Genomic DNA, 19344 nt, shown 5'->3' on the forward strand with positions numbered 1-19344 from the left:
CACTTGTCTAAATTCAGGCATAAGGCAGGATAGTGTGACACCTTAGGCTTGATTGTGGGATCAAGCATCAGATCCCATCACACCTTATTGCTGGTGCAGGGGGAGCCCAGGATCATAATTCTTGCATGCCAAATAGCAAGCTCCTGTGGCTGGGAGCCCTGTCAGCTGCTCCAGGTTCCCAGTCATGGGGGTATACTGTGCCTCCCCCTAGGCTGGTAGACACCAGTTGATCTGGGCTTCCAGCCCTAGAGATACACCATGTGCCTCTGAGACTGGAACCCCCTTCAGCTGATCCAGACTCCCAGCAGTGGGGCATGTGGTACATCCCTGTGGCTGGGAACTCAGATCAACTGACAGAGGTCCCAACCCACAGGGGCACATCCCACAGCTGGGAGTACTAGCCTGGTGTAACAAGTGGGTGTCCCAGAGTTGTTCTAAACATAAGCCCACCTGCCTGCCTACTTTGCCCATCATGCCTTAGATGATACAATAGAATGATGTTAACAAGGTGGGAGGCTGCCCATTTACTTCCCCTAGTGACAAGGGCCTATGTACGCAGCTCTGGCCACCCCTGTATTGTCCCATTCCTTGCAGATGTCATCCATGTTCCTCCAATGTTGTACATTGGGACCTGAGCTCTGGAATCTAACACGGGACTTCCAGTCCCCACTGGAGCTTGCGGTCCCAGTGCCTTCTCACTGGGCTCTCAGGTGTCCTTCACTCAGGGCTCCAAGCCCCATCCCAATTGTGGGTTCCAACCCTATCCTAATTCTGGGCTCCAAGCCCCACTTCTATTTAGGGTTCCCAGCCCCATGCTGGGCTCCAGGCCTCACGCTGGGCTCCAAGCCCCATATGCCCCACACTGGGCTTCATAGTAGCTCCTGCCCTACACTGGGCCTCAACAAACCCTTTATCTCTTTGCCTAGGAGCTTCTCATATAGCTACCCAAAGGCTCAGGGCCTCTTCCCCCTGGAGCCTCACTCCTAGCTCCTATGTGCAGCCTCAGAGTTCACGGTGAGTCTTGGCGCTGCCCCAGGTCCCTTCCTGACCTGGGGCCCTGCCTCAGAACTTGCCATGAGTCTGGGCTCATGCTTTATCCTTTAGGGTGTACTCCCCTAGCCTTTCCTTTCCATGGGGTCACCTGCAGGGCAGCGGGGGCTGAGGCTTTCTGGCGCCCCATACTCTCCCTTCAAAGGGGGAGCCCTGGGCATGACATTTCCTGGAAGCTGCCCTGTCACAAGCAGCCCCACCACACTATCCATCTGCAGCAGGGTGTAGTTTTAGGTCATGCCCATGACCAGGAGCCTCTAGCCATCCCCATAGCTCCTGCTCATACATCCAAAGTGTCTGAGCAGCAGGTCAGCTAGTGGTGTCTCTACAGCTGCTGGCAGGAAACTGTTGCCGACTTGCTGTTCAGGGCCCTGCTCTTATAAGGGCCAGTTGGGCCCTGTTCCCAGTTAGGCCATTGTGTCTAACCAGTGATTGTCACCAGCTGCAGGCTACCTGGCTGCTGCCTGTGCACCTGCAAGAAACAGAGTACCCAGTTTTCTGTTACACCTGGCAACACATTCAGTTAATGGCATGAAAGGAACCAGACACAAAGCTTTTACACATTTAGTCCTTGTTTTATCACACAATGAATTGCATGAATGTGTGGCCAGGTAACAATAGAAGACATGATTAACTGGTTAATCTTGTCTTATGTATAATGTATATCAGTTGCCAGGATTCTTAACCATCCTGGTTGAGAATCACTGGCTTAAGGCCAGGCAAAAGGCAGGGCAAGGTTACATCCTAGGGCATTTATACATGTGCTCTGGGGGAGAAAGGGAGGTGCTTTAATTAGAGTAGCTCTTGGAGCTGCTCTAATTAAAGAGCCCAGAATGTCTTTTGTATCAGTGTTCCTGTGCTTCAAAATAGCAGCCAGGGTGCTTTATCTAAAGCTTGTCGAATTAGCATTAATTTCCACACTCCAGCAAATTCGATTAATCGACCCTGCTCCGACATGCTGGAATTCTAGCATGTTAGAACAGCCTCTCTGCTCATATATAGGCACCCATAGACACTAACTTGTTCAGGGAGGCATGGACTTTTGTAGGCAACAGCCTACTTCATCAGATGCTATGATTGGACTTGCAGAAAGCACGGGTTCTAAATAGAAAGGAATTTAAATATAAGGATAGAAAAAAGGGGAGGAACGGATAGGGAGATACAGCACTTCTGAGAAGATTGTGGTTTACTTGGATCATTAGGGATAAACAGGCAGTTAATGCATTGAGGGATATAGGGTTAATACAAACTAGTCCAGATAATGAGATAAGAATCTGTAGTCTCTGCTGAGACCATACATGAACAATTCAGTCTGTGGATGATTTCTTGTTCCATAATTTCATTTCAAGTTGTTTTTTAAAGCTTTTATTGATTAAGAACAGCTCCTCTGAGGTCAGTGATGAAATGTCTAGGGCAGTTAAAGTATTCGGTCATAGGCTTTTGTGTATTTTTGGAATTAATATCAAATTGGTGTCCATTCATTGTCTCACAGTGATGGCTTTGTCTGTCCAATGCAGACTGCAGAAGAGCACAATAAGCAGGTGATGACATATGTGACAGTGGCAAAGGAGATGGTGAATGAACGCTGGATTTATAATCAGTGTTGTTTGGTCCCATGATTATGTGGTCTGTGTTTATGAAGGGGCACAGGTAGCATTTGGGTCTGTTGCAAGGCCCATGGCTTGGTGAGAACTGGAGTTAAGTTTGTGGTCAGGGGACTGTCTGTAAGCCAGGACAGGCTTGTCCCCCAAGGCTGTATTGAAATGTTCATCGTTTTCCAAAAGGATTTGGAAGTCATTAATAAAGTGTCCAAAATGTTGAAGCTGAGGAATTACCAAAAAGGGAATAGTAGATAAAACAGAAAATATCGTATTTGAACAGAACACAGCAGTCCACTCTCACTGCCCCCTGAATGAGTTGAGAGAACCCATGGTGCCAACCAATGAAACTGTCTGGAGACGTGAGTGGAGGAGTGACAGGAAGGCAGCCCAGATTCCTCCTGGCCAGAGCCTCCTTCTTGCTCTTATAAATTGCCAGTTTGGCCAGAGCAAGGAAATGGTTGACCAGGAGGTCCCAGAGCTTGGTGTGGTCATGGATTGGGAGTACATAAGAGAAAAGTTACGAGAAGAGGTGCAGCCAGAACCCCAGCAGGAGGTTCTCTAGGAGGCAGAAGGGGTGGCAACCTGGTGCACTCAAGGTAGCCATGTGCTAGGGTCTCCCTCTGTTGGCAAAATGGGGAAGTGTCAGGGGTGTCTGTAAAGCATTCCAGATACACACCTATGTTAATTGTTCCATGGAGGAGCCATTGGCTGAGGTCCCTGGTGGCTCATGGGATCAGGGTGGCATACAGACTTGTTCATTGGGGACTCTTGCCTTCACCCTCACTTAGTGTGTCTCACCACTTTTTGGGGTAGGATGTGAGGATGGTATGATATAATGTGTGAAACCTGAGTGTGTTTAACTAGGGGCAATGGCTGTTCAGAGGCAGACCAGCTAGGTTTCTCCAGCTTACCAAGATGGTTGGTCAGGGAGTGTTGTGGAGTCTGCTGAGATCGTGGGCACACAACTAGCCCTGGAGGGCTGGGGGTGTACCAGTGTGTGTGGACTTCCCTCACATAGGAACTGGTTGACATAGGTGAGGGCCATGGTAAACAGGGTAGCCTTTACCTCCTGGAATAAGCGTGAAGCATGGGCAGCTCCATACTCTGGGTCCACCCCTGCATGGTATAATCCAGGAGGTCCCTGATACAAGTGATGTTGGCCAGGATCATCCTCTGACACACTCAGGTCACCTCCATCATTGACAACTGCCGGTTTTTCAGCAGGAACTCAGCAAGGAGATGAGCACCCTGGTGACCCTCTCTGGGTACTTGGAGGCAGAGACGGCCGAGTGCTGCAGGAATTAGTAGAGATCATTGCAGGACCCCTGGCACATCTTTATGGGCACTCGTGGTGCTCTGGTGAGGCACCAGAGGACTGGAAAAGGGCCAGTGTGGTCCCCATTTTCAGAAAAGGGAGGAAGGAGGACCCAGGAAATTATATACCTGTTAGTCTTACCTCGGTCCTGGGGAAGCTCTTTGAGAAAATTATCCAGGTGCACATCTTCAAGGGGCAAGCAGGGGAGTATATGCTTAGGGTCAACCAAGTGGGTTCATTAGAGGCAGCTCCTGTCAGACCAACCTGGTAGATGACCTCTACCTGACTCAAGAAGTCTATGGGCCAACGAGAGGCAAAGCGCTGCTTGACCTGGTACTGGCTACGGGGGACAACCCAATCGGCGACCTAGTGATTGATGGGAAGTTGGGTGACAGCGACCACGAGCTGATCACCTTCACCATCCGCCGTAAAGCTGGCAAGTCAGTCAGCAACACAGAAGTCCTTGACTTCAGAAAAGCCGAGGAAAGGCAGCAAGAAGGCACAGCAGCCCCCCTGGCTCTCCAGAGACCTAGCGGACCTACTGTGGCTAAAAAGGAAAGCCTACAAAGGATGGAGGATGGGATTCACCTCCAAGGAGGATTACTCCGCGCTGGTCCGGTCCTGCAGGGAGCAAACCAGGAAAGCCAAGGCTGCAACTGAACTCCAACTAGCTTCAGGCATCAAGGACAACAAAAAGTCCTTTTTCAGATATGTGGGGAGCCGGAGGAAAAGCAAGGGCAATGTTGGACCCCTGCTAAACCAGATGGGGCAACTGACAACTGACGCCCAGGAAAAAGCCAACCTATTAAATAGGTACTTTGCGTCAGTCTTTCATCAGTCACACGGGATGCCCATGCCTGCTATGGGACAGGGAAATCTGGGTGAGGGGGATCCCCTACCCTCCATCAATGCTGACCTCGTGAAGGAACACCTTGAGAAGCTGGATACCTTCAAGTCAGCTGGCCCTGACAATCTGCACCCCAGGGTACTCAAGGAGCTGGCGAGCGTCATAGCCCAGCCCCTGGCACGGATCTTTGAAAACTCCTGGCGCTCTGGTGTAGTGCCCGAAGACTGGAAGAAGGCCAATGTGGTGCCGATCTTCAAAAAAGGGAGGAGAGTGGATCCGGCTAACTACAGGCCCATTAGCCTGACTTCTATCCTGGGGAAGATCTTAGAAAAGTTTATTAAGGAGGCCATCCTTGAGGGACTGGCCCAGGCTAACATTCTAAGGGACAGCCGGCATGGGTTTGTTGTGGGTAGGTCTTGTTTGACCAATCTCAGTTCCTTCTATGACCAGGTGACCTGGACAAGGGAGAAGAGATTGATGTCATATATCTTGACTTGAAAAAAGCTTTTGATCTGGTATCCCATGATCACCTCTTGGCCAAACTGGCCGGTTGTGGCTTTGGCTCCACCACGATCCGCTGGCTGGGAAATTGGCTTCATGGTCGGACCCAGAGGGTTGTAATTGATGGCAGTCACTCATCGTGGTGCCCTGTGACCAGTGGGGTCCCTCAAGGCTCTGTCCTTGGACCCATACTGTTCAACATCTTCATTAATGATGTGGACATTGGAGTCAGGAGTGGACTGGCCAAGTTCGCCGATGACACCAAACTTTGGGGCAAAGAATCCACGCCAGAAGATAGGCGGGTGATCCAGGCTGACCTGGACAAGCTCAGCAAATGGGCAGCCGAGAACCTCATGGTGTTTTACACCGAAAAATGCAAGGTTCTCCACCTTGGGAGGAAAAACCTGCAGCACCCTTATAGGCTCGGCAGTGCTACGTTGGTTAGCACTACAGAAGAAAAAGACTTGGGGGTCATCATTGACCACAAGACGAACGTGAGCCTCCAATGCGATGCTGCGGCTAGTAAAGCGACTAAAATGCTGGCGTGCATCCATAGATGCTTCTCGAGCAAATCCCGGGACATCATTCTCCCCTTGTACTCGGCCTTAGTGAGGCCGCAGCTGGAGTACTGCGTCCAGTTTTGGGCTCCACAATTCAAAAAGGATGTGGAGAAGCTTGAGAGAATCCAGAGGAGAGCCACGCGCATGATCAGAGGTCAGGAAAACAGATCTTACGATGACAGGCTGAGAGCCATGGGACTCTTTAGCCTGGAAAAGCGCAGGCTCAGGGGTGATCTGATGGCCACCTACAAGTTTATCGGGGTGACCACCAGGATCTGGGGGAACATCTGTTCACCAGAGCGCCCCATGGGATGACGAGGTCGAACGGTCACAAACTCCTGCAAGACCGTTTCAGTCTGGACATAAGGAAGAATTTCTTTACTGTCCGAGCCCCCAAGGTCTGGAACAGTCTGCCAGCGGAGGTGGTTCAAGCGCCTACATTGAACACCTTCAAGAGTATATTGGATGCTTATCTTGCTGTGATCCTATGACCGCAGCTGACTTCCTGCCCTTTGGGCAGGGGGCTGGACTCAATGATCTCCCGAGGTCCCTTCCAGCCCTAATGTCTATGAAATCTATGAAATTCTTTGACTAGGTCAGAAAATCCTTGGATGCAGGTATCGCAGTAGACATAGTCTTTCTGAACTTTAGGAAGGCCTTCAACACTGTCTCTCACCCCATTCTCGTTAAAAAATTAGGAGATTGTGGTGTCGATGCCTACGCAGTCAGATGGGTGGCCAATTGGCTGGAGGGCTGCACCCAGAGAGTGGTGGTGGATGGGCTATTTTCGACCTGGAGGGATGTGGGCAATGGGGTCCCCCAGGGCACAGTCCTTGGGCCCGCCCTATTCCACATCTTCATTAGCAACTTGGACGAGGGGGTGAAAAGCATCTTGTTCAAATTTGCGGATGACACTAAGATGTGGGGAGAAGTGGGCACGCTAGAAGGGAGGGACAGGTTGCAATTGGATCTGCACAGGTTACAGGGGTGGGTGAATGAGAATAGGATGGGATTCAATACTGACAAGTGCCGGGTACTGCAATTAGGGAGAAAGAACCAGCAGCATACCTACAGGCTGGGGAACTCCCTTCTCATCAGCACAGAGGCAGAAAAGGATCTTGCAGTCATAGACTCTAAGATGAACATGGGCCACCAATGTGGGGACACAGGAAGGCTAACCACACTGTCATGGGGTGGGGCCTAGGAGTGGCCCTGATCTCTCCTGTGCCCCTACCGTGCCAAGTTGCCCTTCTAGCACCCTCGTCTCTCCTGCCACGTCTTTGCTGTTTATGTAATATTAATGGGAGGCTGCCTTTCTTGGGCTTCTCGGACCCGGTGCTCTTGCCCTCTACGGATATCTCTTGGTGCACCCCCCACAGGGCGTCGCGTGGCTCCTTCTGCCCCGATACCACGCCCAACGCTCGCCGGTGTTCTGGACGTTCTTATGTCTGTATGCTCGCCCCTTCCTGGGGTCTCTCAGTACACGCACCCCCTCTCTCCTGGGGCCCCTCAGCATGTCAATATGTACGTGCCCTCTCCGGGCTTCCTGCCCATGCGCTCAGCCCTCTGGCTTCTAATCGCACGCTCAGCCTCGTCGGCCTTGTATTCTGTACGTGCCTCATCTCCATCGGGTCCCTATCTGCACGTCCGCCCCTCTCCAGGCTTGTTCTCACGCGCCTGCCCTTCTCCGGGACTTTTACTGCGCGCTCGCCCTTCTCCGGGACTCTGTGCTGGTAGGAGGCCAATCGCTCACCCTGGAGCCTCCTATTCTAATCTGCCCTCCCTGGGGCTTCCTCTTCCCATGTGCCTGCCCACTCTGGGGCCTACGCTGCGCTTCTCGCGCTCCTCGCCCTCTCTGGGGCCTATGCTGCACTTCTCGCGCTCCTCGCCCTCTCTGGGGCCTATGCTGCACTTCTCGCGCTCCTCGCCCTCTCTGGGGCCTACGCCCCACTGGGCAGAATACTGCCCCCCCACAGGGCCGGGGTTACAACACCCCACAACGTCACGCCTCTCTCCGGCGGTCACCCGCAATGCCAGCTCTGGCACCAATCGCTGTGCCCTCCCAGTGCACCCAGGAACCCTCCCCCACTCCACTGTGGAGCTGCTAATGAGGCCTCCTCCGTCCCCTACAGCCTCTCCCGGTCCTCCGGTATTACACAATCACTACAACAACGAACATAAAGCCATGAGCCCACCGGCTGTAACACAAAATCAGCCTACCGGCTATAACGTAAATTCCTTGCCACCTTGGCTCTCCTCGAAAAGCTCCCTGTCAGGGTCCTCTCCACCCTGTATCATGATGCCGACGCTCAGGCGGTCAGGCTGGTCTGCTCATCTCCACTTTGTTCTGCTCTGCAGCAAGACTCTCACTCCTCATGCCATCACGCAAGCAATCAGGCTGCTCTACCCCGCTGTGCTCTGCAGCGGAGCTCCTGCTGCTCGGCTGCCAGAGGGGAACTGCTGCTAGGCTTTGGCCTGGGCTGTTTATAAAGGCCTGGACCTGCCCCCTTCTGGTCATGTGACCAGCCTGGCTGCTCGGGCAGCCAACACCTGTGCTGTCTCAGGGAGCTTCAGCAGCCCTTATTCCTAATGTCAGTAGCAGGCACCCTAGTGCCCTGCTATACTTCTCCCCCTCCTGGGGTTGAGCCTCCTTAGGAGCGGGGCGCGAGAGTGCCCCGCGACACACCTTGTCATGCATCCACAGGTGCATCACGAGCAGGTCCAAGGAGGTGATCCTCCCCCTCTATATGACATTTGTCAGGCCACAGTTGGAGTACTGTGTCCAGTTCTGGGCGCTGCACTTCAGGAGGGATGTGGACAAAATGGAGAGGGTCCAGAGGAGGGCCACTCACATGACCATGGGGCAGCAGGGCAGGCCGTACGAGGAGAGGCTATAAGACCTGAACCTGTTCAGCCTCCACAAGAGAAGGCTAAGAGGGGATCTGGTGGCCATCTATAAACTGTCCAAGGGAGACCAGCAGGCAATGGGAGAGTCCCTGTTCCCCCGAGCACTATCAAGAGTAACAAGAAATAATGGCCATAAGTTGATGGAGAGTAGATTCAAACTAGATATCAGGAGGCACTACTTCATAGTCAAGGCAGATAGGATCTGGAATCACTTCCAAGGGAAGTGGTGCTCACTCCTAACCTGGGTCTTCAAAAGGAGGCTAGATAGACACTTTGCCAGGGTCGTTTGACCCCAGCCTTCTTTCCTGCCCTTGGCAGGGGGTTGTACTCGATGATCTGCTCAGGTCCCTTCTGACCCTACCAACTATGAAACTAGCCCTTAGGCTTTGAGGAGGTCCTGGTAGAAATCTGATAACTTCTCCAGGTTCTGGTTGGTAAAAATGCTGCTGGTCCTATCAGAGGCCTTGAGGCAGCAGAGGAAGGTGTGACCTACTAGGCACCACATCGCCTGGCTGTTGGCACTGTACATGAAAGAAGGATTTGGCTGTGGAGGCAAACCAGGCCCTGCTTCCCTTCCACAAGGGGAGGCTCAGGGAACCTGCAGAGACTCAATGCCACCCCCATCAGAAGAAACCCTCTGCCAATCTCTGGAGAGTGGTCAGGAGCTCCAGGGACATAGACAGGGGGTTGAAATGGTGCCAGAGCATGGACAGGGTCAGCTGGTTGATAACCAGCACCCTTCCATGAAGGGAGATGCACTGCAGCAGACCCACCCATGCCTACAACCGCTCAGACACCCTGACCTGTAGCTGGTATCAGTTCTCTGGTGGAGAGGGGTGACTGGGGGACAAGTAGACCCTCAGATAGAGCAGTGAGCCTGCTTGCATGTTTTGTGGCATGGGCAGGAGCAAGCCCATCTGTCACCTGTCACCCAGCAGCAGGCTAGAGCTCTTGACCAAGCTGACCCAGGCCGCTGAGTAGATAGATTGGCAGGCTGCCATAGGTGCTAGGTTCATGGGTCCTGGATGGAGGAACACATTGTCAGTGTACACTGACAGGACCACACTCATGACCGGCTCCTTGAGAACCAGCCCTGCCACCCACTTGTATAGGAGGCAAAGGGACAACTCAAGGGCAGTGGTAGAGAGCTGGCCTGACAGTAGGTAGCCATGACACACTCCCTACTGAAACAGGATGGTTTCCGTCAGTGTTCAGTTGAGCTTGACTCTGCAGTCTGCAGAGGCATACAGCACCTGGAGAAACCAAGTGAAGTGGGGACCAAAACTGAATGCCTTTGAAGTACCCGTGATCTGTGACCTGTGGAGTACCCTATCAATCAGTGGTAGAGCTTCGAACTCTTCCTGCCTTTCCTGACACTCTCTGAAGAGGGATGGGTTGTCTGGGTTGGCAGCCGTGTGCTTCTCCAGCTCTTACCTCTCAATTTACCACTCAGTTTACCCCTGCTTCTGCCTCTGTGGCACTGTCCCTCACCACAGGGGCCACAATCTAGCCCCTGCTCCCACGGACTGACCTGCTGGGCTGAGGCACGTGTGCACATGCATACAGGCACTTGGCTCCCCACCCCATCCTTGGATTGATTCCAAGAGGCTCTGAGATCTACCGGTGGATTGAGATCCATTGGCTGGTGGTCACAGCTCTAGGCAATGGATCTAATGGTATGCTTAGGAAAGTTACTGTTGTGAAGTTAGCTGTGGAAGTCTGTTGGTTTCTGATACAATGTGGTGGTAATACGGCCATTGCAAACTTTCACAGTGTTCTCCAATAAGTGAATTTGCTGGGTAGAGTATTCAAGCATCATTTTTACGGAGGGGTGAAAATTGTTCACATCCTGGTGGAATTTCTCTAGCAGTTTCCTCCCATGTGCCAATGTAATGCTGATGTAATCAATGTACCTTAGGTATAACAGTAGGATTTCAAAAGAAAAATTATAATAGATTTACTTCATTTGACATTTTTATTTAACTGATAGTCACTAAAATATATTAGTGGACAAACTGCAGTTAGAGAAGAAAATGTGAATGTAAATAATCTGTTTAAAGTCATCAAAGACATCTGGATAAAAGGTCCAGGTAAGTATTATTCTCCCTGTCTGAATTTTGAATAACTGTGATTTAATCCTACAGGTATGTAACAGAATTTATAAACCTAGGCAATGTTTCAGCTCTTCGAACTTTCAGAGTATTGAGAGCTTTGAAAACTATTTCTGTAATTCCAGGTAAGAAGTAACTGGTGTAAAGTGTTAGGTCCCTTGTATCTTTTAACTATTTAATATGGTGTGTGCTGTCATTGTGTTTGTGTGTGAACTCCCCTATTGCAGATATCTAACAGAGTTTGTGGACCTGGGCAATGTCTCAGCGTTGAGAACATTCAGAGTTCTCCGAGCTTTGAAAACAATATCAGTCATTCCAGGTGAGAGCTAGGTGAAACTGAGGCTGACTTTAATTCCAAGGAAGCTCAATTCACATTTTTCAATCCAAGTCTTGTTGCTTTCTATGCCTTTTTAATGGTACTTATATAAAAGGCATCTAGAACATAGTTTTGACTTAAATTTGATTATTTGTCTAATTTTTCTTTTAAAACTACCAAACTTTTGGTTTAATATTTTTGTCAAAAAATTGCAAGATGCAACCTGTATAATTTGCATCTCTTAATGTCAAATTTTCTCTCCCTCCTTAGAAACAAAACTATTTTTTCATGTTAAAATATGTTTTACTATTTATTTCAAAAACTTGGGATTAAATCAATTTTAGAAGTTGAAACACTAGTAAAATAAGGATTAAGATGGTTTAGAACAGCATGGGCATTGCATGAAGTATTGTTTATTTTAAGATGCCTTTCTCCACCAAACCAGTTGGAATGGTTATGACAGTAAAACAGTCATTAACTTTTACACTATATCACAATTTTAATTGTATCAATACTCATAAATTGTGTAATTAAAAAGAGCAGGTTTGAAGCAGGAGGCATCAAAAATATTTATAGTTGAGAGAATTTTTCTGTTCATGAAATTCATGAACAGAAGAGCATGAATAACAAAGTCATTTGTTTATCTGTGAAAACAAATGCTTCAGAACAGAGATCAGCAACCTTTACAAATGGCAGGCTGTAGCTTGCAACATGGCTGGCACCATAGGCCACTGATCCCCTAATGCTTCCATAGTACTCTTTGCTCCCGCATGGTAACCCCTCTCCCTCCCTACGGTTCCTTTACTGTTATCACCAAGTGTCACAGATTCCTGTGGCCAACAAGCATACTGACAGACAAGTTCAATGGCAAGTATAGAGATCAGGTAGCGCCAGGGTGTCAACAGCTGTTGTGCAGATGGATGATGGGGCACAGGACAGGAATGCATCAAAACATACAGCATGATCAAGAAGAAGGACCCTGAGGGTGCCTACTCCACTGATGCTTTCCAGCTACCATGGGATGGATCCAAACTCTTCACTAGCTGGATCTTGTCCGTGGGCCATAGGTTGCTGACCCCTGTTTTATTATGTGTTCCATTCGTGCAAAAACATTCAGTTATTCCTTTTTTTAATGTGAAGCTATGCATGAAATCTTGAATTGTGCTGGAGCAATTCATGTTAATGTAAATGTTTACTATTGTATTGAAATTCCCTTTCTATTTGCAGGCTTGAAGACTATTGTGGGAGCTTTGATTCAGTCTGTGAAGAAGCTCTCGGATGTAATGATTCTGACTGTTTTTTGTCTGAGTGTATTTGCACTAATAGGGCTGCAGCTGTTCATGGGCCACTTGAAGTATAAATGTTTGCTGTGGCCAAAGGAAAATACTTCAACTTTTGACAAATATGTTGCCCCATACTTCAATGATACAGTTTTTATGTGGAAGGAATACCTTGAGAATGAAAGTAAGGATTTCTTCTATTATTTGTTGTAATGTCTTTTATTCTTCATGAGAAGTGTCAACAGGTGTTTGACCTTGAATGTGTTGTATTAATCACATTCATTAATTTTATTCATTAATTCATTAATTTCATTTTAATGAAATTGTTTTATGCACTTTTTTAAGAACACTGAGGTTTAATTTATGCAGATTCACATTTAAGCTTTCAAGTTAAAATTAATTCATCTCTTTTTAGAATCATAGAAAATTAGGGTTGGAAGGGACCTCAAGAGGTCATCTAGTCCACCCCCTGACTCAGAGCAGAGCCATTCCCAACCAGATCATTCCAGGCAAGGCTTTGTCTAGCAGGTCTTCAAAACCTCTCAGGATGGAGATTCTACAACCCCTCTGGGTAACCTGTTCCAGTGAGAATTTTTTTCCTACCATCTAACCTAAGCTTCCCTTGCTGCAACTTGAAACCATTACTCCTTGTTCAGTCATTTGCCACCACTAAGAACAGTATAGCTCCATCCTCTTTGGACTACTGTTCAGGTAACTAAAGGCTACTGTCAAATCTGCCCCCAATCTTCTCTACTCCAGACCAAGAAAGTCCAGTTCCCTCAGCCTCTCCTCAGAAGTCATGTGCCTCAGCCCCTTAACCATTTTTGTTGCCCTCTGGACTCTCTCCAACTTGTCCACATCCTTTCTGTAGTGGGCGGCCCAGCACAGGACACAATGCTCCCAATGTGGCCTCACCAGTACTTAACAGAGCGGAATAAAACTTCCTTTGATCTGCTGGCAGCACTCCTGCTAATGTAGCCCATTATGCTGTTAGCCTTCTTTGCAATAAGAGCACACAGTTGCAAACAGTACTCATATTCAACTTAGTGTCCACTCTAACTCCCAGGTCCTTTTCCACAGAGCTGTTACTTAGCCATTTGGTCCCCAGCCTGTACTGGGGACCAAAGGATTTTTCCTTCCTAAGTTCAGGACTTTGCATTTGTCCTTATTGAACCTCATGAGATTTCTTTTGGTGCAGTCATCCAGTTTATCAAGGTCTCTGAGTCCTAGTCCTACTGTCCAGTGTATCTACTATTTCCCCCAGCTTGGAGTCATCTGCAAACTTGCTGAGGGTGCACACTTCATCCCATCTTACAGGTCATTGATAAAGATATTGAACAAAACCAGCCCCAGGACCAACCCACTGGGCACTCCATTTCATACCAGTTGTCAACTAAATATTGAATCATTGATTACTATCTTCTGAGCCTGATGATCCAGCTAGTTTTCTGTTCACCTTACAGTCCATTCATCCAACCCATACTTCCTTAGCTTGTTTGTGAAAATGTTGTGGGAGACCATATCAAAAGACTTGCTAAAGTCAAGGTATATCACATCAACTGGTCTTCCCATAGTTACAGAGTAAGTCACCTTATCATAGAGGGCGGTCAGAGATTGGTCAGTCATGACTTGCCCTTGGTGAATCCACATGGATTGTTTCTAATCACCTTGTCTTCCAAGTGCTTAGCAATGGATCCCTTGAAGATCTGCTCCATGTTTTTTCCAGGGACTGAGGTGAGGTTAACCAGTCTGTAGTTCCCTGGATCCTCCTTCTTCCTTTTCTTAAAGATGGGCAGTATATTTGCCCTTTTCCAGTCATCCAGGACCTCTCCCAATCACCACAAGTTTTCAAAGATAATGGCCAGCAGGACAGCAGTCACATCTGCCAATTCCCTCAGCACCCCTGGATGCATTGCATTTGGCTCCATGGACTTGTACATGTCCAACTTTTCTAAATAGTCTCTAACCTGTTCTTTTGCCAGTGGTTCTCAAACTTCTAAAGCTCAAGTTACCCCTTGTTATACTCATGGCACCCCTAAACTGATTTAAGGCATCCCTCAGAAAATGACAACTCTTAGTTTTCACTTGTTTTTGATTACAGAAATAGAGCAAATCTTCTGTTGGAAAGAATTCCTGGTTTGACCATGAGGTTTGATTAGATGACCTCCTGAAGTCCCTTCCAACCCTAATTTTCTAGGATTGTGATTCTAATTCAGAAAGACTGCAACAGATCAGAATGTTTTTAACACCATGGATTCCTATTTGAAATCTCTAGGTTTACCTTGGGAATCATGTTTGTACACCTAACAGTGCTACTAATATTGTACTTGCACCCTGCAAAGGATATCAAGGCATCCCATGGTACTGTGGTTGAGAATCACATTAGGCCCTCAGAGGAGGATAGCAGTAACAGAAAAGGAAGAACATGTAATATTGTCAATTGACAGTTTAAATCTGATAAATCTACTCTGGTAGGCCACAAATCCTTCTGAAACTCTGTGTGTACTTTAAGTATAATATATCAGCTTTCTGGAGATCCACATTAGTGATAGAATATAGCAAGTCTACAGCTCCTTATTATTGAAAAGATCATTTACTGTTATTAAAGTTGCACCCAAACTAAACCCAGGTCCTGCTACCTCCAAAGTTTGTCAGAACTGGATTTTGAATCAAGTCTGATCTGTGCTTGCAGTTTTAGACATTCTCTGAATATTTTACAAAAGTGATTATCAGTAAGGGGAAGCAATAGCAGAAGTCTTAGCAGTGTTCTCATAGAGAAGATAGGGCAATCAGTGTTTATATAATAATGTCAGCAGGATGGAAAATAGGAAGAATGGGTGGGGCTCCAAGTACAGTCACAGGACTATAATGATGTAATTGAGGTAACTGAGATGTGACTTGGTAGTTAATATGACTGGAGAACTGTCATGGACAGGTATAACTTGTTCAGGTAAGACAGACTGGGGGGGAAGCAGGTGTTGCCATATCTATAAAGACAACATACATGTGTTCTGAAGTTCCAATTCAGTATCAAGTGGAGGCCTACTAAAAGCCTCTGGGTAAAAGTCAGAGGGAAGAACAGCAGGGGGAATGTCATGGTGGGCATATGGTATATAATACCAAACCAGGAAAAAGAGGTGGACTTCTTTAAACAGCTTCCAAATCATAGGACCTGGGTCTCATGAGAGACTTTAATTATTAGGACATGTGCTGGGAAGGAAGCACAGATGAGTACAAGCAATCCAGGGAATTCTTGGAGTGTGATGAGGATAACTTTTGATACAGATGGTAGAGAGGCCAATTAGGGGTGAAGTTCTTTTCAACTTGCTGAGTGATCACAGACAGAGAAATTGGTTGAGAATGTGAAAGTGGAGGATACCTTGGATGACACTGACCACATAATGATGGAGTTCAAGATGCTAAGGAGAGGAAGCAAGGAGAGCAGCAGAATAAAGACACCAGACTTCAAAAAGCTAATGTCAACAAACTCAGGGACCTGGAGGGTATGATCCTCTGAGGGGCAGTTCTGAGAGGAAAATAAGTCCAAAAGACCTGGCTGTATTTTAAGGCAACTGTATTAAGGATGCAGGAGCAAGCTACCCCAGTGTGATAGAAGAATGGGAAGTGCAACAGGAGACCAGCCTGGTGATCTCTTCAATAAGTGTAAACTCAAAAAGCAATTCTACAAATAATGGAATCTTGGTTGTAGTATTAGAGAAGAGCATAAGACTATTGCACAAGCATGCATGAGGAAAATTAGGCAGTCCAAGGCATGATTTGAGATGCAGCTGGCAATAAAGAGGGATTCTACAAATATATCAAAAGTAAATGGAAGACCAAAGAAAACATAGGTCCCTTCTGGACTTCAGAAAGCAATGTAGTTATGGATGATACAGAGAAATCTAAAATATTTAATACCTAATTTTGGCAAATAAGGTCAGCTACCAGACAATGAAAACAGTTGGAAGCAAAGATAGGGAAGGTGTAGTGACAGGATAGGGATTAAAGCTAGATGCTTTTGAGTTGGCAGGGTCAGGTAGAATGCATCCTAAGATACTGAAGAAATTGTCTGAGGTATTTTGGAGTCATTGGTTATCATCTTTGTGAACTTATGGGTGTAGGTTGAGGCACTGTATGATTGGAAAAGGGAAAATATAGTGGTTGTCTTCAAGAAAGGGGGAAGAAAGATCCATGGAATTACAGACCAGCTAGTCTAACTTCAGTACCTGTAAAGCACATGAAGTAGGCTCTCAAGGAATTTATTGTGAAGCACCTAGAGGAGAACTGTAATGGGCAAACATACCACAAAGATAGGTTAGTGCAGCCCGTCTGAATAAGTTATATATTATTTCACATTGTGCTCAGTCCCACTCTGCGCACTCTTTTTCAGGTCATAGTGAGCCCCTACATTGCATACATTTTTACTTCCTCTTCACTCCTATAGCTGAGCAGTACTTCCCCCCACCCCAATTTCCAGTAATTACTGATTCTTCATCAGCTTTAAATGTCTTGCAAACATCACTAAACAGGGCCCCAAACAGTTCACCTAGAATCCCTCTGTTGCCCCTTCTTTTAGCCTGGGGCATACGATTAGTATGGCCCAGCTCTTCATGAGGTGAACTCAGCCTTGGTTACCATGTACCTCAGCTGCATATAATTTTTTGGAGGATTCCAGGACTCATGACAAGAGCACCCAGTTCCAGTCATGAGTGAGGACTAATTAATCCTTTAGGGGCAGTGTATCTGGAGTACACACACATACTGAGCATAACTGATCTGTGGGGTCACCATGACTTTAAATGCTGTTAACTCTGCTGGGGCCCAGCCTAAACAGCTGTATGGTAAATCATGAGTCTTTTGACTCCAGACTAATATTCTCTATAAGTATTAAAAGTATAAGTAGGCTGCTTAAAAGTATATTTATGGAGTACCTGAGCTAAAACTTATATCAATTTAAAAAAAAGCATCAACTTATCCATCATCATTTTAAAATTTGCGCCTCACTTCCATGTACTTAGGGAGAGCAGAGTCTGACAGTACGGGGGGAATAGGAAGGGGCAGCAGGAGGAAGAAATTCGGAGGGTAGAGGCCACTTGACCACTCTAAAGGTTTATTTTCCTTTCTTTAATAGCGGGAGGAAGACAAATCAAGGCAAATGCCCGATAATTAGATTTTATACTTGGAAAATTATAACAAACGTATAACAAAATTATAACAAATGTATATATTTTCCATATATAGAATCTAATTGTTGGGGGGCTCATCGTATAATCAGGATCATTTTATATTTGAGTAAATATGGTGGTAAGAAGTAATAGAACACATTCCTATATTTCTTGCAGACCCAGTATTACCTCATACTAAAATTTAAAAAAATCTATACAAACTATTCTGTTTACCATGCAATAATCATAATGAAAATCTTAAAATTGGTGCTCTTAAGGGCTGAGCACTGCAACTCTTCCATCCTTTGTTATTTATAAACAGTTGTGGCCCAGTGGGCCGAATGTGGCGCAGGACCAGTGTAGGCTGGATCAGGCCTGTGTAGGCCTCCATCCACTGGGGATTGGGTTCTACCCACCAGGATCAGGACCCAGGGCCCTGTGCTGTTTCCTCCCGGCCAATCTAGCATGCAGGGTCATGGCCTGGAGGGTTCCTCATATATGTGAAGGTGATGTGACATTGCCATGTTAGTTCCCTCCAAGTGCCGGACCATAGGCACTTAGCTTCTCTGGAAGTTTGGTTCAAATACTTTATAGAAAGGCTTTTTTCTGTAGATGTTGATAGTGAATCTAAAGAGCAAGAGAGTGGGTTTTAAGCATTGTACTTTTCACCCATTGTGATTTTTAGAACTTGGTTTACACATTGTGCACCTGACATGCCTCTAAAACCTGCAAAACTCAGTTTGTTCTACAGTTTCTCCCAGAACAAAAGAAGGAAAGACAGCGCCGATTGCAAGCTCTTCTATTTCAGCAAGCTGACTTTGTTTCCAAATAGACCATCCTCAGCTCATGGAACTTTTCCAGAAAAAGATAATTATAACTATAATATGCCTTTCTCAGTCTAACCTCCAAGAAAATTAGAAGCCCTGTTTCTGTGTCATTCAGAAATGTACGTGGTATTTTGCATCCAATTCACTCACTAGCTTGTTTGCTAGTGGGTGAATCTGAGGCAGCCTCTCATATTTATTCAGTTCTGATCTTTCTGCCTTCTCCGGATATAGAACAAAAAAGGATAAGAGACAGAACCAAAAATAATTCACCATCTTGTGCAACTAATTTAGACATTTATAAGAAAAGCTTATGGTCCACATCTCCTTGATACCCATTAGAGTGGAATGCAGTTTCATGCTTTGGCTGCTGATACATTGTCTGAAGAGGTTTAGATGATAACCTCTTTAGATTTCTTTAATTCCTGTTTCTTTCCTAAACCTTTCAAGAACTGGTTGAATGAATGACATTCACACTTAATTTCTTAAGGTATGTCCAGATAAGTGCGCGTGTGTGGTTTTCATCACCTTAAACCCATCTGCAGTGCCACAAATCATAGATACTACACATGCACACATTTGCTGCACTGCTAATTTGTAGTGTGACACGTTTTTTTTGACACTGGGAGATCCTGATGTCAAAAAAAACTGCGGCAGAAAAGGGCGGGGTGGCCCATGTGGCAGCTGCGTGTGCTGTCCAGAACCAGAGGTTGGCTGTCCAGAGCCATGTTCCGGCTGCTAACCAGGCTCTGTGTGCCCAGATTGCCACTGTTATGTCCCCATGAGGCCCCCAGGACTTCAAGTAAGTCTTCTGGGGCCAGACCAGGTACTGGCCCTAGCCTTCCCTACCCCATCTAGGGCAATTTT

At 46.9% G+C, this 19344-nt stretch overlaps 1 protein-coding gene across 1 annotated transcript in view; it reads left to right on the plus strand.

Moving 5' to 3' along the window:
• Positions 1 to 19344, plus strand: part of LOC149867520 (sodium channel protein type 2 subunit alpha-like) — a 213144-nt gene that overhangs the window by 96791 nt on the left and 97009 nt on the right. The window contains exons 6-7 of the mRNA XM_090045564.1: positions 10926 to 11017; positions 12436 to 12672. Of these exons, the coding sequence (XP_089901690.1) occupies positions 10926 to 11017; positions 12436 to 12672 (329 nt within the window). The remainder of the gene's footprint in view (positions 1 to 10925; positions 11018 to 12435; positions 12673 to 19344) is intronic.

This window comes from Crocodylus siamensis, chromosome 4 (genome assembly GCF_052110815.1).
Source record: "Crocodylus siamensis isolate JL-2025a chromosome 4, ASM5211081v1, whole genome shotgun sequence".
NCBI lineage: Eukaryota > Metazoa > Chordata > Crocodylia > Crocodylidae > Crocodylus > Crocodylus siamensis.